General features: G+C 41.8%; 2 protein-coding genes across 2 annotated transcripts in view; both read right to left on the bottom strand.

Moving 5' to 3' along the window:
• The window catches only part of LOC107524947 (GTPase IMAP family member 4-like), a 37,201-nt gene extending 13,921 nt beyond the window's left edge, over positions 1 to 23,280 (bottom strand). Inside the window, exon 1 of the mRNA XM_016197016.2 lies at positions 23,214 to 23,280. The gene's annotated coding sequence lies outside the window, so the exon portion shown is untranslated. The remainder of the gene's footprint in view (positions 1 to 23,213) is intronic.
• Positions 18,078 to 19,502, bottom strand: LOC107524948 (GTPase IMAP family member 7-like). The gene has a single exon (XM_016197017.2). It carries the CDS (start codon positions 19,472 to 19,474, stop codon positions 18,584 to 18,586), a length of 891 nt encoding a protein of 296 aa, XP_016052503.2. The 5' UTR covers positions 19,475 to 19,502; the 3' UTR covers positions 18,078 to 18,583.
• Positions 23,281 to 24,187: the final 907 nt, after the last annotated feature.

Below are 24,187 nucleotides of genomic sequence, written 5' to 3'. Positions count from 1 at the left end.
TCCTGACACTGTCCTGACTCTTCCACAAATCAACAGTTAACCTTGGTATATCAGTAACTATTGCTGCCATGACAAATTTAGTGGCCCAAGACAAAGGAAAATAATTCTCTTACAATTCTGGAGGTCAGTGGCCTGAAATTAGTCTCATGGAGATAAAATGAAGGTATCATCAGGGCTGAACTTTCTGGAGGCTCCAGGAAAGAATCCATCTTTGGCCTCTTTCAGCCTCAGGAATCTGTGGGATTCCTTGGCTTGTGACCCCATCACTCCAATCTCTGTTGTCATCATCACATTGCCTTCTTCCTCGTTTGATCTTCTTGCCTCCCTCTTCCAAAGGCCTTTGTGATCACATGTAGGACCCACTCAGATAATCCAGGACAATCTCCCCATCTCAAAATCATTAAGTTCATCGCATCTGCAATAAGGTAACACTCACAGGTTCTGGGGATTAGGACATGGCTCTCTTGCAGGAGAGGGTTTGTGATTTTCAGCCAAACACATGTGGGTAAGTTAACCTCTCTGCAGCTCACTTTCCTATTCTTTAAAATGGAGTATTGACTTCATCAGGTTGGTGCTGATACTGGGAAATGTGGTGTTGCTATAAAAAACACACACACTTAAAATGAGGCAGTGGTTGTGAAATTGGGTGATGGACAGATGCTGGGAGAATTCTGAGGGACATGATAGAAAGGCCTAGGTTGCCTGGAAGAGATTGTTGCTGGGAATTTGAATATAAAAAGTGAGATCTCAGGTCAATGTGAGGACCGTGTTCTTGGACAGAGGAGGAAATGTAATAATTGATACAAAGTGGTGTAAGTCCCTGAATTGTGTTCTACTGCTGGGTGGAAAGAAGAGCTTGTAGGTGATGAACGTGAGCCTCTACCTGAGGTTTCCAAGCACAGTCTCTGAGATGCAGCTTGGTTTCACCTTGTAAAATGCAAAGGGAGAGATCAGAGTGATGCATCCAGCAGCCAAGGACCTCCAAAGATTCTCAGCAGCCAGGAGATGGGAGCCAAGAAAGAGAATCACCCCCACAGCCTTCAGAGATTGTGGCTCTGCCAACCTTTTGATGCTGGACCCCTAGTTCTATGGGACCATAAGTTTCTGTGGCTTCAAGCTCCACAGTGTGTGGTGCTGGGTTTCAGCAGCCCTGGAATCTCACACAACACCTCACTCCTTCCTCCACCTTTTCTCCTGCCCTCCTCGCCTTCCATCATCTCTACATCTGAGAGATTTCCCCATCTGCATGAGCCAGGGTTTATAGAAGAGCTGCCCCACCTCCACCCCCATATCTGGCAAAGGTGGACCAAGGAAGCCACTGAGAAGTGAAATGCCAGCTTTCTCAGAAAGCCCTTGAAACTCTGCCTGACCCTGTTTCTCAGCAACTTCTTCCTGCCCAGGGTTCCAGACATTGAGCTGCCCCACCCAATTATCTTTACTTTTACCCTTTCTGAACTCAGGCCCCTTACAGCAAAATTTAGTGGTTCTCAACAATTTATACAACAATGAAGGAAACCAAAAATAATCTTTCTTTTCCAGAGACACAGAGGAAATGAAGGGCTCCTGAACTCTTAAGGGGAATGGGCAGACTGCCAGCTGGTGTGAGCCCAGAAGGTCCTGAGACCACCTCTGCCTCAGAGCTCGCTCCAGGCCCACTGGCAAGAGTGAACTCACCCTCCCAAAGAACAACAAATTCACACAAAATAATAAACAGATTTACAAAAACTCACAGACACAGGCAACAGTATGATGGCTACCAGAGGGAAGGGGGGGCAGTAAGGGAAAAGGGGGTCAGACATATAGTAAAGGAACTTGAAGGGATGTGAGTGCTGGGCACACACTCCATATAGAGATAATATAGAATTGTGAAACTTACATAATGCTACTAACCACTGTCGCCCTATAAATTCAACATAAAGAAAGAATAAATAGTTTTACCTAAGAAGGGGAGGAGTGCGATTTCCCTAACAGAAAAAGACAAACTAGCTTTTGTTCATTTAAATACACAGGAGCTGTCAGCACAGGATGGTTAACGTGTATGACAGTGTGTCCACTTATGTTCACCTAGTGACACTACTTGGTCTCATGAGCTTCAGAGCAGACTGTCATCATAGCGCAGCAGCCCTGGTGTCTGCCATTAACAGGTGAAATGCAGTCAGGGAAGGTGTGTGGGTCTGTTTCCACCACTATCGGGTCTATGACTTTGGACAAACCATAACCCCTCTGAGCCCTGGTATCTCTACAAATGAGAAGATGGGGAAGTGTCAGATCATCCAGGTCTGATGTCCCCCAAGGAACTACATCACATGCCAATATCTGGGCCTTGGCCCATGAGAAAAATCCCAGACTCTCCCACCAGTAAGAATCCTGAACTCTGGCCACATACCCACACTTCTCAGGTGTTGGGTGGTTGTGGTGATAAACCTGTGACATTGAACAGGGTCCTCATGGAAGACCACCTGGAGGGACCAGTCCTGGGACTCTTGGCCTGAGGGGTCTGGTGTGAAGGAGCAGCATCACTATGGGCCCTCTGCTCCCATGCTGTGAGTCCCCAGGTCATCAGACTAATGCACAGTTATGCACAGGGACTGACAGCAGCTCCATTTACCACGTGGCACCAACAGCCAAGAAGGCAGGAGACAGGGAAGCAGGTGTGTTTCTCCCACCATTTTCCGCCACTCTCAGCACACCCTCTGCTCCCTTCCTAACTTGACTGCCAAGGCTTTTTAGCCCCTTCCCTCCAAACCCCACATGGTTGTGTGGAAACCCCTGAATTCCAGCCCTTCCACAATCCTAGGGGCAGAAGAAGAGGCTGCTTCCAACAGGAACGGGAAAGAATTCAGAGCCTCCTGCATCCATCTGGGACTTTCAGTCAGTTGCCCTCTTTCTTGGATTTTCCATTGGTTTTGCACAATTTCTACTGTTATCTGCTTTTCTTCCTTTGACTTTCAGTTTGACATCTTTTGTAGTTTCACTCCAATCCTCCCATAAAAAGATGATACATTTTTTAAATTTTTATTCATTAATTTTAGAGAAGAAAGGAGAGAGAGAAACAAACATTGATTTTTGTTGTTCCCTTATTTGTGCTTTCATTGGTTGACTCTTGTATGTGCCCTGACCTGGGCTGACCCTCTAGCTACCTGAGTTACTTGGCCAGGGCCAAAGAGATGTTCTTATGTGCTTTATTATTAAGGACAAATGCTATAAATAAAACATTAAGAAGGAACAAAGGGAGAATTTTAATGTCTATCCCAGCATATCACAGCACAATACAATGTTTTGTTTCTCATAATCCCCTCCATTTCCAAGAAATGAGGTACAGGGTGATTGAGTGTAAATTCACCTGTAAACAGGAAAGCAGGCATCCCACCTACACCACAGCCCTTTCCTGCCTCACATCTTCTTATTGAGTTTCACTCATCACTTCAAGTTGTGGTCACAGCACAGGCCAGAAAGGCTGGGTCAAGGGGCCCACGTCGCCTTACTTGGACCTGCTGAAGTGTTCAGAGGACTGAGAGGAGAAGGCTGGGCCAAGAAGAAACCTCACCATGGAGATCGCACTGAACTGTGCTCAGGATCTGATTCGGACCCCTCCTAGGCTGGTGCTGGCCTGGGGATGAAGTGGAGGAGTTTCCTGTGAGGCTCCAAACCCTCAGCAGTTTCTCCTCCAGGGCAGGTACAACAGTTATAGTTATCACTTTGACCCTCACCTGAGCCAAACAAAATAAACTCTGCTCTAAATTGGATCCAGTGCGCATGAATGTTGCCATCTTTCGAATGCTAATAATGATGGTCTCGAAGCTTAACTGGTGAGTTAAGAGCTGAGCAGGCTCATTGTTTTTTAATATTGTTGATCATGAAGAAATATCACTTGAAAATTAGGTTAAAGAACTCCTGTCTGAGCTGTGAGAGACCATAAATGATTATTTGGAATTATAAGGAGACACCAGCATTTCTCCTGTCCTCTGAGTCTAACATATGTCACTGAGTGGAAACCTAAGAACTCCAGCTAAAGACAGCAATCTGAAAGCATTGGCAGCTGTCACCTAGGCCCCCATTTAGCAATATGTCATTCACCTCCACTAAAGACAACAAAAAGGGAAAAGTGAACTGTACAAAATGCATGCACTCAGCAGGGAGGGAGATGAGGGAGATAGCAGGGTAGCCACATTTAATCCAAAACTACTGATGGGGTTTGCACTTGTAGACAGCATCGTGAGGAACCCTGCAGGCTTTTTACTAGTAGACAACCATTAACTGGTGAATTTTTTTAAATTAAAATCTGTGAAAGCTGCTCTAAACTCATGTAGGAAATGAAGGAATGGTGATTTTTTTTTTTAATTGACTAAATCTTAGTAAGACGAGTAAGATTCTGTGTGGTACTTGAACTTAGACTCCCTTCCTCCCTCCCCCACACACCTTCAGTTTGGCTAGGAGGAAACTCCATTCTGGGCAGGTGTGGTCAAGAAGATGGAGCTCCCTTTCCCCTCAATTACCCATCAAGGGTCTTGTCGATTACAATAATGTGGAATTCTAGGAAAAGCAAAACTATGATGACAGAAAGCATTTTTCACAGAAATAGAACAAATAATCCTCACACTATATGGAACCACAAAAGACCCGGAGTAGCCAAAGCAATCTCAAGACAGAACAAAGCTGGAGGCATCATGTCACCTGACTTCAAACTTTATTACAAAACTGAAATAATTAAAACAGTATGGCATTGGCATTGAAACTGATACATAAATCATTGGAACAAAATAACCCAGAAATAAACCTACTCCTATGTAGTCAATTAATTTACAACAAAGGAGCCAAGAATATACAATGGGAAAAGAATGGACTCTTCAATAATAGGTGATGGGAAAACTAGGCAGTCATATGCAAAAGAGTAGAAGTTGACCACTATCTTACACTGTGCACAAAAATTAAGTCAAAATGTATTAAAGACTTGAAAAATATAGATGTGACCGTGAAACTCTAGACAAAAACATTGATGGGGAGCTCCTCGACTCGGGGTTTGGTGATGATTTTTTGAAGCTGACACCAAAAGGAAAACAAACACAAAAATAAACAAGTAGAACTACAACAAACTAAAAAGCTTCTGCACAGCAAAGGAAACCATCAACAAAAGGAAAAGTCACCATACTGAATGGGAGAAAATACTTTCAATGCCCAAACTATGTAAAGAACTCATGCAACTCAATTGCAAAATAATGAACTGTTTGATTTGAAAAATGGGCAGAAGACCTGCATAGACATTTCTCCAAAGAAGACATGCCAAGAGGTACATGAAAGGATGCTCAACATCACTAGTCATCAGGGAAATGCAAATCAAAACCACAATGAGATATCATCTCGCTCCTGTCAGAATGGCTATGATCACAAAGACAAAAATAACAAGTGTTGGTGAGGATATGGAGAAAAGAGAACCCTCGTGCACTCTTGGTGGGAATGTAAATTGGGGCAGCCAGTATGGAAACAGTATGGAGGATCCTCAAAAAATTAAAAATAAAACTACCTCAGGACCCAGCAATTCCACTACTGTGTATTTAGTTGAAGAAAACAAAAATACTAACTTGAAAAGATATCTGCACTCCCGTGTTCATTGTAGCACTATTTCAAATAGCCAAGACATGGAAACAACCTGTGCCCATTGATGGATGAATGGATAAAGAAATTGTGAGATATATAGAAATAAAATATGTTCTGCCATAAAAAATCTTACCATTTGCAACAACATGGATGGACCTGAAGGGCATTTGCTAAGTGAAATAAGTCAGACAGAGAAACACAAATACTATATGAACTCACTTATCTGTGGAATCTAATCAAATAAATAAATAAATAATAGAAACGAGCTCATAGTTGCAGATAAGAGTGGTGGTTGCCAGAGGTGAGCGTGGGAGAAAGGGTCAAAGGGGATCAAAAGGTAAAAATTTAAATTAAATAAAATATAAAATAAAATGACTACACATTACAACATGTGTACATGCATGTAAGCTAATGGGAAATACCAAGACTTGTGGGAAATATGTTTACAAAATTGATTACTGAATCTACTAAAGGAAGTAATGAATTTTATTTTATGTAAATTAGAATTTCATGAAGATTGGAAATTGTAGCCATTTAGGTACAATCAGATGGAACTAGGATATTCCTTTGTACACTGGTTGTAAAATGGGCCACAAGTTGTCACACCAGCTCCTGTTGGTGCTTTTTCCAGTAGGAATTTGTATCTATTCAGTCCAGAGACAGAGTTCATACCGGCACCTATTTTTTTTTCATGTATTGATTTTTTTAGAGAAAGAAAGAGAGAAAGAAAGAGAAACTGATTTGTTGTTCAACCTATTTGTGCATTCATTGGTTGCTTCTTGTATGTGCCCTGACCTGAGATCAAACCCACACCTTGGGTATAAAGATGTCTCTCTAACGAACTGAGCTACCCAGCCAGGGCTATTTCTGCACCTCTTGAAACCCAAAACCTCAAAGCTTTGAAGTTTCATCCTCGACAATTTCTGGTGTTGTAAACACTTCATTTTCTTCACAACTTGACACCCATTTCCAGCCCATGTCTTACCTTCTCGTGTATATAAAAATATCTGTACCGCTTTACTGGAAATTAAAAGGTGAAAAGGCCACAGGACGATTTTCATACACATCACGCCACAGTCCCCAGGAAGTCTGTGGTCTACCGTTAATGTGAGCCCATTTCTCAGAATCTTCCCCCATACTTGGGAGTGGGACCAACGGAGACAATAGGTCTCCACCAATTTCTGGAAGGCTGGCAGATATGAAGGATGAACTGGGGCAGAACGTCCACAGACAACATGATCTCTCTGTAGTTGAAATGGCCACAGGTGTTGACTGGAGCACCCCAGTGAGGTTCTCTTCCAGAAATTTCAGCTACAATGCAAAGGGCACTGGGCCGATGGTAGGAAAGAGCTGAAGATGTGAATATGAGACCTCTGCTTCCATGATCCCCTCACTTCCCCCTATTCAGAACCGCACACTTGAAAAGGGGTCCTCTCGAAAGACTACACTGTTTTCAAAGGAAAATGCCAGCCTTTGGGCCTAACAGCCTGTCCTGCCCTCTCCTTGGGGGAAGCCTGCAGTCACCAGCCTCACTCCTACCTCCAGGTAGCTTGTCTAAGGATTTATTCCGAAGTGTGAAAAGGTGATCAGGGAGAACTGACACTTGAAAGAGAGAGAAGAGAGAAAGATAACAGAAAAAATAACCCTAAAAGGAGCCATAAACTAGAAACAAAAACAGGGGGAAAACTAACCAAACAAAATCAAACTTCTCTTTCAAGTATCTGGTTATTAACCATCCCGCTGAAGTCAACTAAAAATACTGAAAAATATTACATACATGTTCTGAAAACCATGTCCGAGTGGGCAAGAAAATGAACTTTCTCAGGTGCTGAGTGAGGCAAAGGTGGAAACCCAGACCCATGGGTGAAGGGCAGCAGCTGGCTGTCACTCAGGACGTTTTACCAAACCTGGAGAACTTAAACTTTGTTCCTCAAAGCCACAATGACAAGAATGTCAAAGGCAAGGGCTGGTTCAAAAGGGATCCCATAGGGAACTTTTACTATAAACCCCACAAGGCTACCCCCTCAATAAGAAGTCAGGGACTTCTCACTGGTGAGTGGAGAACACATTTGAAAAAGGAAAGCCCAGAATGCAATTAAAACAGGCAAAAAAGATGCTTGTGGAGGAAAAAAAGAAGAGAAGACCATAGAGAACATCTGTAAAGCAGTAACAGCAGTGTTTTTCTGGACTGATGGAACACACCAATCCACAAACTCAAAAACTCTAACAAACCCCAAAGAAGATCATTAAGAAGGAATTCACACTTTAACACATGAGAGTGGAGCTGTATGACATCAAAGCAAACAGAAGCTCTTAAAAGTAGCCTGGGACACAGACAGATTGCCTTCTAGGAGGAGATGTGAGAATTGCACTATTTTTTAATCAGTAACAAAGGCAGCCGGGAGACAGGGCAAGCAGATTTCCAATGCGCTGAGAGAAAATAACAGTAAACTGAAAGCTCTATACTCAGGGAAAGTAGCTGTCAGAAATAAGGGCCAAACAAGCACATTTCAGACAGGAAAGATGAGCGTTCCTGCCACCAGCACTTCCTCATTAGAGGAATCTCTAAAGAATGTACTTGAGACAAGCGGGAAGTAACCCCAGATAGAAAATCAAAGGTTAAAACAAGGGCTAAGGCTAAACTAACACAAACAGTAGAAAATAATAGAAACAACCCCTAGGATTTAAAAGGAAAAAATGAATTAGCCCGGCCGGGCGTGGCTCAGCCGTTGAGCGTTGACCTAGGATCCAGGCAATCGGGGTTTGATTCCCAGTAAGGACACATGCACAGGTTGTGGGCTCAGTCAATGACTCTCTCATCATTGATGTTTCTATCGCTCTCTCTCCCTCTCTTTCCTCTCTCTGAAATCGATAAATATATATTTTTTAAAATAATAATCATAAAAAATAAATTATAATACACAATAATATATAGATTGGGATGGGGAGTGGGAATGAAATTACAATGTTCAAAGTAATTAGTTGTCTAAGAGGAAGATAAAATTATAGATAACCTTTAGACTTTCATAAGTTAAGAACAGCTGTCACTATCACTGGGTGGCTCCTAAAATATTCAAGAAAGTGTATGTAATTTCCAGACTAGTAGAGATAAATAGAGAATGTGAAAGCATACCCAAATAATCCAAATTCAACCACAAGAAGAAGGGAAAAAATGAATTATGGAACAGGCAGGACAAGTAGAAAGCAAACAATAAAATTTTATATATACCTTGAAATAGTTCAGAAGCTGTAATTATGAGGAATGAACCAAACAGGTTTCAGTTAAAGAAAAAGCAACACCGCCATTTTTTTCAAATGGATTGGAAAAGAAATTTCAGTCTAAAGCACGAAACCAGAGGAAGTTTGAAAGTATAGGCCAAGATAGCACCCAAATTGTAAACCAACAAGAACAAAATACCAAATTAAATATACTTTTCATTCAGTATCTACTAAGAGCCTATTATGTGCCAGGCACTCTTCTAGGCACTTGGATACAATAGTAAATAATAATAGGTAAAGCCACTTGGTTTTTGGATCTTCCAATATTCCCTGAAGGAGCTGAAAATAAACAAAAAGGAATAAATGTGTCAATTATAAAATATATGAAATATTTCCCTGGCTGGTGTGGCTCAGTTGGCTGGGCCTCATCCCATGCACTGGCAAGTTCCAGACTCCATCCCCCGTGGGAGGTTTGTAGGAGGCAGTGGGTAGATGTTTCTCCATCTCACACGGATGTTTCCCACTCTCTAAAGATCACTAAAAATATTTAAAAAATATATATATGAGATATTCATTTATGTAAGAAAGAACACCACAGGGTGTATAAAAAGGAAGGTGAGTGGAGAAGGCAAGTTTAACTTCCACAGTGTGGTCACAGCATAGCTACAAAGCCCTGCTCACCAAGGTCTAACAGGGCTTTATATTTATATGGACCACATAAACAGGTGTCACATTTACAACGGGTGTAATTGAATCACAAGAGAAAAATAGACAAATCTACACATATGATGACAGGTTTAACACACATTTCTCAGTCACTGCTAGAACAGGCAAATAAAACTGCAAAAAGGACACAGAAGTTGAAGCCACCTGCTTGATCTAATGAGCATATGTGGATACTTCACAAACTTGCAGTCAGTTATTTTCAAACACATAGGGAATACTTACTAATATTGGTCTTACCTTTGTCCCTAAAGAAACGCTCTAAAAATTGTATAGGATTGAAATAGCATAGACCATATTTCCTGACCACAATGGAATTAACAGATAAATTATTAAAATATCATATGTTTGGCAATTGGAGAACATTTTTAAATAACTCATGGATCAAATAAGATATAATAGAAATTGATAAATACGGGTGTCCCCCAAAAATGTACACACACTCTCTGAATAATTATAAAGACAGTGTTTGTTAAAATGCATTTCATTTTCAAAATTGAATTATCAGCTGCTAAGTGTGTATACATTTTGGTGGACACACCCTGTATTTAGATCAAAAGCATAATTTAAATGCTGTATATTAAAGCTTATGAGATGCAGCTGAAATTGTTAATTACACAAGTTTTAGCTTTAAGTGTATTTATTAGAAACAATTACAGTAAAGTTGCAGGATACAAAATCAATGTAGAAAAATTGATTGTGTTCCTATATACCCACAATAAAATTTCAGAGAAAAACAAACAAACAAAAAAAGCACTTCCTTTTACAACTGCAAAAAAAAAATTAAAATACCTAGGAATAAACTTCACAAAGGATGTGAAGGACCTATGCACTGAAAACTACAAGCCATTATTTTATTGTATTTTTATTATTTTTAAAATATATTTTTATTGATTTCAGAGAGAGGAAGGGAGAGGGAGGGAGAGAATTGAAACATCAATGATGAGAGAGTTGTCATTGATCAGCTGCCTTCCACATGCCCCCCCACTGGGGATCGAGCCTGCAACCAGGGCATGTGCCATGACCAGGAATCAAACCATGATCTCCTGGATGCTAGGTCAATGCTCAACCTCTGAGCCACGCCCGGCTGGGCACAAGCCATTATTTTAAAAAACTAAAGAAGAATTAAAGAAAACACAAGGAAATAAAGATATATTCCATGTTCGTGGATTGGAAAAATCAACGTAGTTAAAATGGCCATATTACCCAAAGCAATATATAAATTTAATGCAATAACATTTTTCAAAGAAACACAACAAAAAATCATCAAATTTCTATGGAACCACAGAATACTCCAAACAGCCAAAGCAATCCTGAGGGAAAAGAACAAAGGTGGAGGTATCACACTCCCTGGCTTCAAATTATACTACAAAGCTACAATAATCAAAACAGCATGTATTGGCAGAAATACAGACACACTGCCCAATGGAACAGAACTGAAGGCCCAGAAGTAAACTCACTTATGTATGGGTGATCACTTTTAACAAAGGAGCCAAAAAACACACACTGGAGAAAAAAATCCCTTGTCTATAAATGATGCTATGTAAACAGGAATGCCACATGGAAAACAATGAAACTATACACAACTGCTGTTTGTCACCATATACAAAAATTAACTCAAAATATACCAAAGGCCTAAATATGAGACCTTAAACAATAAAAACATAGAAGAAGACATGGGTACCAAACTTATGACCTTGGTCTTAGAGAGGACTTTATAAATTTGACCTGAAAGACAAAGGAAGTGAAAGCAAAAATAAATGAGTAAGACCATATGAAACTAAAAAGCTTCGGCACGGCAAAAGAAACCATCACAAAACAAAAAAGCAACCAACCAAATGGGAGAAGATATTTGCAAACAACACCTCCAGTAAACGGTTAATATCCAAAATATATAAAGAACACATACAACTCAACAACTAAAAACCAAACAATTCCATTTTTAAAAATGGGCAGAGGACCTGAACAGACACTTCTCCCAAGAAGACATATAAATGGCCAACAGATACATGAAAAGATGCTGAACTTCTTTAGCTATGAGGGAAATGTGAAAAACAACCACAATGAGATACCTCCTCACACGTGTTAGAATGGCTGTCGTCAACAAGACAAGTAATAACAGGTGTTGGACATTGTGGAGAAAAAGAAACCCTCATACACTGCTGCTGGGAATGTAAAGTGGTACAGCCACTATGGAAAACACTATGGAGGTTACTAAAAGAAATTAAGAATGGAACTCTCATATGACCCAGCAATTCCTCTTCTGGGTATCTACCCAAAAAATCTGAAAACATTTCTTTGTAAAGATATATGTACCCCTATGCTCACTGCAGCGTTACTCATGGAAGCCAAGACATTAATGCCCTTCAATGGACAATTGGATAAAGGAGATGTAGTGCATATATGCAATGGAATATTACTCAGCAATAAAAAGAGTGAAATGTTGCCATTTGCAAGAACATGGATGAATCTTGAGGGTATCACGCTAAGTGAAGTAAGTCAGAAAGAAAAACACAAGAACCGTATCATTTCACTTGTGTGTGGGATATAAACAGAAGCAACAAATGAACCAACAAGACAGACAAACAGAAACTCATAGACACAGACATCAGTATGGTGGTTACCAGAGTAAAAGGGGGTGGGGGAGATAGAAAAGAGTAAAGGGGTTCTAATACATGGTGATGGAAGGAGACTTGACTTCGGGTGCTGAACATACAAAATACAGATGATGTGTTATAGAATTGTACCAGTGAAACCTAGGTAATTTTATTAACCAATGTCACCCCAACATACTTAATAAAATTAAAAATAGAAATACAATTATTATCTTTGAGGAAAAAAGATAGTAGAAAAAAGAATAAAAAAATCAGCAAAATATATCTTAATCAATAAGGAAATAATAAAAATAAGAGTGTTAGAGTAGACAGCTAGATAGATAGGAGCTGGGAGAGGCAGCTGGGGCTTGGAGGAAGTGTGAGATGTGACAAACTGAAAAAAGACAATGGAGGTGGCAGGTCCCTATGTGAGCAGGAAAAATTCAGAGCCCCCAGGGTGTGGTCTAACCAGTGGCATAACAACTGGGTGAAGGAGCCTTATAGCTTAAAGATACATTTTTTGGACACATGAGGGAGGAGGTGACTTGCTCCTTGCCTGGCAGCATTCCGGCCTAGGGCTACAAATCCTCTGAACTTCCAAATATCAAGGCACTTGGTTTGGTTTCGGCCAGCCAAGTTGCCAGCTCAGGTCCTATCTCAGAGTTTTTCTTTCTTGCAAATAAATCCTTGCCTGCTTTTGCTGCCGTTTGTTATCTGTTGTTTGAATTGATTCCTACAAGCAAGATAAGAACTGGGGGCACAGAGATCATCTCTGGCCAGAGACCTCCATGACCATCTCTGACAAGAGCAAGCTAAGACCTGGGAGAAAACGTTTGCAAATCACACATCTGATAAAGAACTTGTAAATGTATTTGATAAAGGGTTGACCAAGAAAAGATTATACAAAGAACTCCTACAACCCACCAAGGAAAAGACAGATAACCAAGTTTTAAATGGAAAAAAGATATGAATAAGCATATTGGACATATAATATACCACCTATAATTGGAACAGAGAATTGATTGAATTTTTGCATCTGTCTCTACCAGTGAAACCATCACCACAAGCAAGATAGTAAGTCTTTCGGTTTCCTCATGCCCTGTAGTAATCCCTGCCAACCCCACCTACCCCCCCCCCCCCCCGCCCATCCAGGAACCACTTGTGTACTATGTGCAGATAGGCCTGGCAATCATTTCTTGGTGTGAACATGTGAGGGACTGAGGCCCAGACTGTGGAAGAGGGTATGATGACCATTTTCTGCAACATGGCAAGTTGTTGATTGCAATTCCCAGTGGAGAATTTTTGAAGATCAAGATGCTTTTTATTTATTTACTTATTTTTAATTTTATTTTTGTTTAAAAATTTACACACGTCCCTTTCTCTCCATTCCACTCGGAAGAAAGAACTTGAGAACCATTGCCTTACATACTCCATTTTTAATATTTGTTTGTAATATTTGTTTGTAGATGAGACTGCTCTTTTAAAAGCACATGTTGGTTAGAGCCGGACTCATAGCTAGAGATCAGGCTGATAGCTGTCAGGCGGAACTCAGGGGGTGGGGGGAGCTGGGTGGGGGCGTGGAGGGATTGAGCAAAAAAGAAAAAAAAGAACGAAAAAACTCAAGGACACAACAGTGTGATGATTGCAGTGGTGGGATGTGGGGGGAATGGGAGGGAGGGAAGGTGGAGGTGGGTACAGAGAGGATACATGGTGATTGGAAGGAGACCTAACGTGGGCTGGTGAACACACAGCACTGTTATACCTGCCTTATGCAAGATTAATTCATACAGAGACCAAATTGACTGTTTGGAGATTTATTAGCTCGTGACTGCGAGCGAGCTCCTGCCCAAAACAAAACTCTGTAGGCTCTGACAGTCTTTGCAGGGAGAATATAAAGGCAAAAACCACCTTCTGTTTGGTTAAGGGGGGAGCTGGTGGGGGAACTAGGGAAGCGGTATACAAAAGCTAAGGTAAGCATTAATTAACCTTCTTCAGTTAGCTATTCCCTGGAATTTTGTGGGCAGAAATCTTTGACAAAGAGCCAGGAGAAGGGAAGAGGTCATTTGTCTACATAATGAATTTTGTTGCTCTTGCTTAGCTTCAAAGTCGCGGTTGTAAGGGTAGAAAACGGGAGTGCTATACTTCAATACCATGGACAGGTGATGTGCTGTGGAGCTGTGAACCTGAAGCCTGTATAATCTTGTTAACTAACTGTCACCCCTAATAAATTCAATAAGGAACGATAAATAAAATTAAATGAAATTAAATTTACTGTGTTTATTCCAGAAATATATATAAATAAATAAATAAATAAATAAATAAATAAATAAATAAATAAGTAAGTAAGTAAATAAATAAATAAATAAATAATAAAAGCATATGTTGGTTTGAAACCCCCTGGGAGTAATCTCAAAGCAGCCCCCCTACGGAGGGCAGGGAGAGACCCAAGAAAGAGGCAGGCCACTGCAGATGGGCAGGTGGCAGTTTAATGAGCCAGGGGACTTCTTTACAAGGCTTGTCTAGAAGGCTCAAAGACAAATATTTTCTGCACCTGCCTGCCCGCCTGAAAAGTTTCTATAGAGACCTTAACTGGGCTAAGTCACCAACAACGTTTGGGTGTTCTCAACAATACATCACTATCTCAAAGGCTGTGTCCTTGAGGCAGCTCCTGGGAAGAGAAGGCAAGCTGATCGTACATTCCAAAGACAGGGTGGGGCGAGCCTCCAATCGCCTGGGTCCAGCCTTCGGGTCAACCTGGAGGTCACATCTTCGCCGTGACCTCCCCCAGTGTAACTGAACACAATGGATTTACTGTTCTGAGTGTCTGAGCCAAAGCAACACAAGTCTTGGTGGAAGAAATAAGTTCTGTTTTCACCTGTGACACGTGAAGGAGATGGGGGAATAATTTCCAAAGGTCTGTGTCTCCTACGGGAGGCCTAGCCATTGCTTATATACGGTTTTTTAAATGATATGTTGCTTTTTTATTTTTTTTTTTGGTTAACCCTCACACAAGGATATTTTTTCCATTGATTTTTAGACAGTGGAAGGGAGGGAGAGAGGGGGAGAGAAGAAGAGAGAAGGAGAGAGAGAAACATCTACAGGTTGCCTCCCCCACAGGCCCCGACTGGGGCCAGGGATCGAACCCATAACCCTTCGGTGTGTGGGCCAATGCTCTAACCACTGAAAAACAGTGACCAACACTACATGTTGATTTCTTCTTTGTAGCTGGCTAAACTGATCAGTGCATGGTTCAGGTCAAGTTCATCCCATTAGAGCGCCTCAGCAAAATACTATGCCACATTTTAGCATTTAGTAATAACAGCCAGGCCTTGGGACCCTTCTCCCAACTATCACCAACATTCCATCACAGGTGACCGGCTTTCACAATTTCATATGCCTCACCCCCCCTGAGCCCCCTGACCCGAGAGGTCAAAAAGGGGCTTCACTGGCCTGGAGGTGGCTCGTTTGGTGGCTACTCTTTCAGACACCATAGCAAAAATACAGTCACATGCAAGAGAAAACACAGGTTAAGACAACAATTCCCAAAATCAGGGAAAACTTTTTCCATCCAAGACCCCATGACCCAAACCACTGACTTAGCAAGTCCCTTGGGCTGCAGATTGGATTGCTCAGGACCTTGACTTTTAATCCCATGTGATTTAGCAAAGATGATAAATTAGCAGATGCATCAGGTATAAACACAAAACATTCTGCTTGGATAATGATTTCAGCTGTCAAGAGAGATAGTCTGGTACCAAAAGATATTAGAGGGAATTTTTTAAAAGAAACATTAATAAAGATCAAGGTATGTCTGAAAGAGAAAAGAAAGTTGGTGTCATTAAGATTTCTCAATCAGGATGCTAGCAGTAGAGATGGCCCACTTTCATTAGGTACTTGGGGAAAGTAAAGTGCAGGGGTTTCCAACAAGCTGTGGACACAGGGTATGCAAATGATAAGAGAGAGAGCAGTAACCCTAACCCTAAGGGGGTGAAGGAGAACTGGAACCCAGAAGGACAGGTGGCTAAACAAGGTGTGACCTTTAGCTTAGGACTGCAGCAAGTCAGAGATGACCTGGCAGGGAGAGAGGCCAGAGAACAAATACCCCAACCTTGCTTTTCTACCTTAAAGAGATCTCCGGCTTGGACTTTCTATTGACAGAAGCCAAGCAGAAGTCAGAGAGCCAGAGATCCCACTGATGCTGTTAGATAGGACAAGGCTCTCAAGGTCTGGGCCATTTTTACTAAATGCTATTCTTGCTAAATGCTAAAATGTAGCAGACCAGCTGTAACCAGCATGAGTTTGACAAGAACACAACAGGACATGTGTAGCCAACTGCAAAGAAGAAATTGATGTGTAATTGACCAAAAAGCATATATAACCCATCACTGAGGCTTCCTTTGGGGAGACAGAACTTTGGATATGAATCTCTTCTCCTTACCTCGGTGCAAGTAAATAAAACTACCCTGTGACAAAGATGTCTCCTTTTTTGAATGCAACACCTCACGTGGAGAACCCCTTGAGGTTTGTAACAATGTGATCCACATAGATCAGCCTCCTGGGGCAAAGTGCTGAAGGGTGAAGATGGACAAAGTGTGGATCTGCAGAGGCAAAGAAAAATATTGGGCACAGAAGAGATTTTTAAGTTACAGTCGGGGACCCTTTAGGATGGTACCTAAAAGAACAACAGAGAGAGGAAAACAATAAGAAAATTTAGAAACTTCCAGATGTCCATGAGTTACTGGCAGGGACTGGCCTAGAGCAGGTCTGCCTCAGGCCTGCCTGTAGTGTGTTGCTTCTTAACATCCATGCAGGAAAGATTTCACAAGTGAGTCCAGCTGATTTTGAGAGTATGTTTATTAAGGGTGGGAACCGTGAGAAACAAAGGAAGGCCTTAGAATAGAAGGAACAGGAGAGAGCCTAGGTGGCGCTGCTTGGCCCCCCCAGAAATGTTACAGGAAAGATAGCAGCCAAGGTGGGGCTGCTTTAGCTCACTGCAAAGTCAGGGAAAAAAGGGGGCCTTGGAGACAGGATCGGAGTGAGGCTGGGTGCGCTGCTACTGTCCGCTGCTCCCCTGAATGCAAGTCTCTTCTGGGGAGCCTTAGAGTTTGGGAAGAAAAAAAGTTCATGCTCTGCAAGGGGCATGGGCCTGCTTTAGAGCACGTACACATTGAGTCTTTCTCCTGAGGGCTTTATCCATTTATTTATTCATTAGCTTTCCAAGTGCACTTTTAGTATGCTGATGCATCAAAATAAGTGTATAGGGGAGTTTTGGGTGACTCTTTGTTCGCTTTACATTAACCTTAGGTCTGTCTGGCTTCAATGAGGTTTTTGTTACTTGTTCCCTGACTTCATCTGTCCTTGGGTTGAGCTGGCACAAATGGCATTAATTGGGTTTTTGTGCTCTACTTCCCAGACCAGAGTCATTTAAACTATTTTTTTCTCTGGTTAGGGAGAGGAAATGTAAACCACTTGCTCTCAAGTGCCCTCAGTTGGGGAAGACAAGGTCCTGCTGTTCACAAACTAGCTACTAGCTGTCCAAACTGTTTGGCCTTGTTAGATTTTCTTGTCTCAGTTTCCCCATTCCACTTGCCCAGGAACCTTCCTAGCTTCTTGCTATCCTGCCTCACAGAGACCACAGAACCATCTTGCTGGAGAAGTCTGCTGCTTCACTAACAAAGTGCTCAGAGACGTGGACTGAAATAATGTACATCACCAGTGGTGCTAACACAGGATGCAGGCAGGGTTTCTCATTTGAATTCTCTATGTAGTGTATGAGTGCCTGATTATGCCAATTTTGTAACTTCCGTTTGTTGGCATTGTGAGTTTGGTGGGAAATGAGCTGGGAGGATACTTCTGGTTAGCTATCACTACATAATAAACCATCCCAAAGACTAGTGGTTTAAAGCAACAGCAATCATTTATTTTTTTTTTTTTGAAGCTGCAATCCTAGGGGGTGGAAGGTACAATGGGGATGGCTCATCTTTGCTCTTTGCAGCTTCATCTGAGGTAGCCCAGTAGGCAGCTGGAGAATCAGCTTCTGTGTTGCCTCACTTGGGTGGCTGGGCAAGTTGGTTCTTCTGGCAGATGAAAGACCAGTCAGGGGAGTGGGCCAGTGACTTCCAGTCCTCTTCACGTGGTCTCTTGACAGGCAACTTGAGTTTCCTCACAACTTGGTGGCCAATTTCCAAGGGCATGTGCCCCAGAGAGCAAGGAGGCATTCTCCCTATCTCACGTTAGAAGTCACAACCATCCACTATTTGTCAAAGCAGTCCCAAAGTCCATCGAGTCTCAAGGTAGGGGACTCAGATCCTATAACTCTACAGAAGGAAAAACAAGCTCAGATTGCAAGAACAATGGGTGGGATAGAAGATACTACTGTAGCCATCTATGGAAAATACAATCATTTACATTAACACATCGTTGTAGGTTAAGAAACAACAATATAACTTACATTATTTCCAAAATCTATTCCATATACTAGAAAGGTAATTAAAAATCTTAACTACAATTTCTTGAAATACATTTCTCTCCGTTTCTTCCTTTAGTTTTTTAACATCTTTATAGTAATTTTCCTTTAGGAATTTTATCTTTGTTTCCTTCTCTTGCTCTGATATTTTTTTCTGATCATATTTCTCTTCTATTACTTTAATGTCCTCCTGTAATTTATCAGCATACTGTTTCTTCAATTCCTCCGCCTTACGTGTCAGCCTTTCCTGTGTGTCCTTGTAGATGGGATCAGAGAAGTGAACCCCTCCGTTCTTCTGCACCATTTCCTCTATCAGCTCCACCAGCTCCTGCAACTGAGCTTCCTTCACAGTTTTGCCTGCATCTTTCCTGTTATCGAAGGCACAGCAACGGTCCCCACACTCCTTGATGATGTTTTGTAGTTTCGCATCTGCCTCTGCTAGATACTCACTCAGTGTCTGGTCCTCCAGACCGTCTTTGCGAGTGAACAAGACGATCATGTGCTTCATGGCCGACATCCCAAAGATCTCCTTGATGAATTCAACTGTTCTCTGCTCCTCCTCAGTGTAGCGGCCCAGCTGCAGAACCAGGATGATGGCATGAGGCCCTGGGCAGGAGGCAATGACACACCGGCTCATTTCCTCACAGGTGGTCAGCAGTTTCTCCTTGGTGTCAAAGAGCCCTGGGGTGTCCACAACCATAAGCTTCCGCCCCCTCCAATCCTGCGATGCTGCCTGACATTTCTTGGTAACAGCATGAGCAGCAACTTTAGATTCAAATTCCTTTCTCCCAAGGATGGTGTTTGCTGTCGCACTTTTCCCATTTCCAGTTTTTCCCACGAGAACAATCCTCAGAGTGTTGTCCTTAAGGCCAGCCATGTTCTATCAAGAGGCTCTGGGGTGCGGGTGCTCACAGGACCTTCATGAAGGGAAGGAGAGTGTGAAAGGGTCAACTTAGCTAAGTGTGGATCTTCCCAACCTTCTTTTCTTTATAATTTCCCCCCTGAATATTTGTAATGGTCTCTTATTCATACTGATCCCAGGAAGGGCAGAGATGAGACAAGTTCAATTACTATGGAATAAATAATAAAGCTGAGTTTCCTACAAAAGAGTCCAACGCCCCGGTGCTGTCCCAGGGGAACTCACTTCAACCTTCAAATGTCAGGTCATCTCCATGCTATGTGAGCTATTTCTGATCACATGAAAAAAGGGGACAGTCTTTCAGTTCTTTCTATCACTCAAGGGTAATATTGATCCCAAAAGCTAACAAAGATTGGCCAATAAGTAAAGCTACAGACATGTCTCATTTGGAAATGTTAATACCAAAAAATCATAAATAAATTTTTAGAAATGAAAAAATAAATACATTATGATAAAGTGTGATTTAGTTAAGAAGTACTAGGATGGATTAATATGACAAAATTGATTGTTACAACCCATTAATAGATGAAGAGGAAAATTACCTAGATGAAGAAAAGACATTGGACTGAATTCAACACTGACCCATATTTAAAGCATTTCATAAAATTGAAATTAATAGATGCTTCTTTCACATGATCTCATATAAATACAAATTTTAAAAATGTTGTCAGCACATTTTTTTTCCTGAAGGTGAGAAAGAGTGGGTTATACAGTTAAATAGTGCGTTACAAAGTTAAAATAATGGATTATAGAATTTATTTGGGTGAAGGAAAAAGAAAGTTGCTCAGCAGCAGCAACTAAAAGGACAAGCAGGGAAGACTGGCTCTGCTAGGAGCCAAGTACCCTAGTTTCTATGACTAAAGCAGCGTGATGTTGGTGCCGAAGAGAGACAGCAGCCTGGTCGGGCGTGGCTCAGAGCTTGAGCATTGACGTAGGATCCAGACGATCGGGGTTCGATTCCCGGTCAGAGCACATGCCCGGGTTTCGGGCTCCAACCCCAGTCGGGGGCGTGCAGGAGGCAGCGGATCAATGACTCTCTCATCATTGATGTTTCTCTCTCCCTCCCTCTCGTTTCCTCTCTCTCAAATCAATAAAGATATCTTTTTAAAGAGAGAGAGGACAGCAGAACAAAACAGAAAATTCACAAACAGACCAAATTAATCCTACCGTGTTCATTTATATTCCATTCCATTGTGTTACAGTTACATTCAGGACGGCAGCATCTCACATCAATGGGGAGGAAGACGGACTAATAAGTACACAAACAAAATCCTAACAACTCCATAGAAAATTGAGCAAGAGACAGGGATAAACATTCAGAGAAAAAGAAACTGAATGTGCCTTGAATGTATCAAAACACTAACATACACTCACAATAGAGGAAATAATTCAAAATGCAAAAAATAAAATAACTAAAGAAAATAAATAAAAATTTCACCTCTATTTCTGAGTGAGGAAGTATTTCTCTCCTCCAGTTTTGGCAAAAGTCCAAGCGTTCGCTGGCAGAATCTGTTGGTAAAGGGGTGGGGGGAGCAGGTCCTCTCCTGCGGGGCTGCTGAGAAGGAAAAACAGTCCACACCCTACAAGGAAGTCAGCACTTCCTGCAAAAGTACCTACACATTTTCACCTTGGTGGTCTGTCCCCAGTGTCAGGATTTATCCCTATATTATTACACTGACAAAAATACAGAACAAATAAGGCATAAGGCTATTTACCTCATCATAATTTGTAACAGCAAAAGCCCAAAACCTATCAAATGGCCCTCAGCAGGGACTGGCTGGATAAAGTAAGGTATAGTCAACCAACTGAAAACGGATGCTGTCCAGCTGTGAAAATGGATGAGATATGTCTGTCTAGACCAGTGTGGAGAGATCGCCAGGATATGCCATCAAGTGAAAAAAACAAAGTGAAGAAAATAATACAGAGCTTACCTACCATTTCTCTAATAAGGAGGAATATGAACTACATTTTAAAAATATAATACATATATTTTTTCATATATATGAAAAGGCAATAGCAGAATAATCAGAAAACTAAACGAACAATAAAAGTTATATGGGGATGAGAGAAACAAAATGATACAACAAAATTTATATTTTAATATACTAAATTCAAAAGCTTATGAAAGAAACAAATCTAATTCTATTTTGTGTGGTGGATAAGTCACATAAGGAATTGGTCCAAGAGACTTGAAAATGCAATAATTTCATTGTCTGTCTCTAGTGGGATATATCTTAAGGCCAAAAACCAACCAAACAAACAAAAAACAGAAAACCTGAAAAAAAACACACAAATTGTTTTCAAAATTCCTAATATTAGTTGTGTGTGTATAGTTTTGAAGTCCAGTGAAAAGGCATAGAGGTAACAATGAGCCCGGTGACAATGAGGACCCTTAGTGCCCAGGGTCCTCAAATGGCCTTTGTGGTCTTCAAATGCCCTTTCCCACCAAAACAATTAGGGCTCTAAGAAGAAAGTACGGATTCTAGGTCTAGGCAGGAAATGTTTGAGTTGACCTACACTCTTGTCAGCTACAAAGCCAGGATGCTCTCAAAAATCACTAGGTCCTTATCAAAAGGACATAAGAGCCAACTTCAAGGGAACCCAACTGGACAAAGATGAAACCATCTGAACATCGATAATAATTCCAATGAATCCAAATGTATGAAATATGTTGAAATCCATGAGTTCATAGCAATGCCTTCTGTTTGAAAGTAGTCAGTCACACCCTTGGAATGTGCTAGGAAAGCCTCTCTTTGTTCTGAACATTGACAAAGAGAAAGAATGAAGCAGTTACCTTGTCTTGACTTATATAACTGCACCTCGGGGAAATGAGAGAATGGTTGAGGGGAACTTTCTTTTTATAGGACTATTCCTATAAAAAGAGTATTTGTGACCCTTAATGAGACTAAGGCAATCATGAATGTGGGTTAATGCCACTAAAAAAGAGACAACCAAACATCATGTGCCTTCCGATGGAAGGTGATAGCTGCACCTATGAAGTGTTCCCACCAAAAACCAGTCACACCAGAGTATGATGAAGCCTCTCCTTAAATATAACTTCACACAAAACCCTGGAACTACAAGAGCAGCTGAAATGACACCATGAGGATGGAATCGACACAGTGTACACGCCCAGTTCTGTGGACAGAAGACTTCCCCTTTGTCACACAGAGAAACTTCCCAGAAAGAAACAGAGAAGGGTGGAAACCTACATATTAAGTTACATTTCAGAGATAGCAAACAGTTGCAATTTCTTCTGCCCTCAGTGACAGGCAACCCCTGGAGTCCCACACTCCCTGGGTCCTGCTTCTTTTTCAGTAAAAGGAGGGAGTGAGACGGGGTAGTCCTAAACTGCCTTCCAGCTCTAAGACCTGCCTTGGGGTCACTTATTTCCTCTCCAGGGAAAAGGAGACTCCTCGGGCAGCCCCCAGTGTCTGTCACAACAGCAAGAGCATGAAGGGGCACCAGTCATCACACATGTGCCCTGTCAAATAGGAGACGTGTGACATTGTGCTAATACCGCTCCTGAGTCCCCCGCTACCCCTCAGCACTACCCTCTGAGAGCAGACCCCACCTCTGCTGTGCTGCTAGCAATACAGTCCCTGGTTCCTCCTCTACCCAGAACCCATACCTGCGCCCCCTGGATCTCCCGCCCTCACAGCTCTACTGCTCGCTGCCGCTTCTCAGCCACACTCACCTTCTTTTCAACGAGTTGATGAGTTCTCAGGGTTTCTGCAAAGAAGCTCTTGGAGCTGATGCTTTCGCTTCAACTGTGAGGATCCAGTGTTTGTGCCTCAAACTGAGAAGCCAGGAAGCTCAGAATGGGCGGAGCCGGAGGAAGAACTGTTTGCCTCTAAGAGCCAATAATATAGCCCCTAATTTGGTGGGGGCTTTAGTTTCTCAAAGTGAAACCTTTCTCCTCCATGTGCCCACTCTCACGCTGAAATTTCCAAAGCTATATTCGGTATTTTGCTTATAGTTGTGGATCCAAAAGGCCCTTATTAAATGATATAAATCTTGCCCAGAAAGCCAGGCACAGCATCTGTCATCTTCCCAGGTGCAGTGGGAGACAGAAGGGTTATTCTGCAAGAAGGGAGTCAGCATGTAACTTGGTGGATCCTCAGGTGCTCGCTAGTGATGGTGCAATATAGGTTTTGAGACAAGTCTTTCAGGTGGGTCTCAAGTTACTCCTTCAGAAACTAACAAGACTCAGGAGTCTAAACTACTAAAGCCAAAGGGGTCTAAACTACTGTGAGACCAGGGGAAAAGAGGAAGGGGGGGCCTGGACAACTCTCCCAGTGACCAAACTGCCTTTCTGGTCATTTCATATGGTTCTTGCAAGGTTGAAAGGTTGCATGACCTGATGAGTAAACCATGCACCTGGGGAGTAGATGCAACTTTCCAACCCCACCTTCTCACCTTCTATCCCCCTGCAGATCTGGACAGAGGCAGTTTATCCTAGATTCACCAGTAGATGCATCCAACAGGCTCTGGAAATCGTGTTTAGGTGAGAGGCAGACTGTCAAAGCTCTCACGGTGGACAGGATGTTCTAGTTGTCTGTTGCATCATCATAAAATACTCAGTTTTTTATTATATATTTTGGTTCGCTAGATTGAGAAATTGGATTTGTCGATGCTTAAGGTTGAGGGTAGGTACTAAGAGGGCCAGAT

The sequence above is a fragment of the Miniopterus natalensis genome, chromosome 10 (genome assembly GCF_054644295.1).
Source record: "Miniopterus natalensis isolate mMinNat1 chromosome 10, mMinNat1.hap1, whole genome shotgun sequence".
NCBI lineage: Eukaryota > Metazoa > Chordata > Mammalia > Chiroptera > Miniopteridae > Miniopterus > Miniopterus natalensis.
The sequence above is the reverse complement of the archived record's forward strand: the minus strand, read 5'-3'. Positions and strand labels throughout refer to the sequence as shown.

Coding starts and splice junctions, on each gene's coding strand:
- LOC107524948 (XM_016197017.2), bottom strand. CDS start 19,474: ATGGCTGGCCTTAAGGACAACACTCTGAGGATTGTTCTCGTGGGAAAA.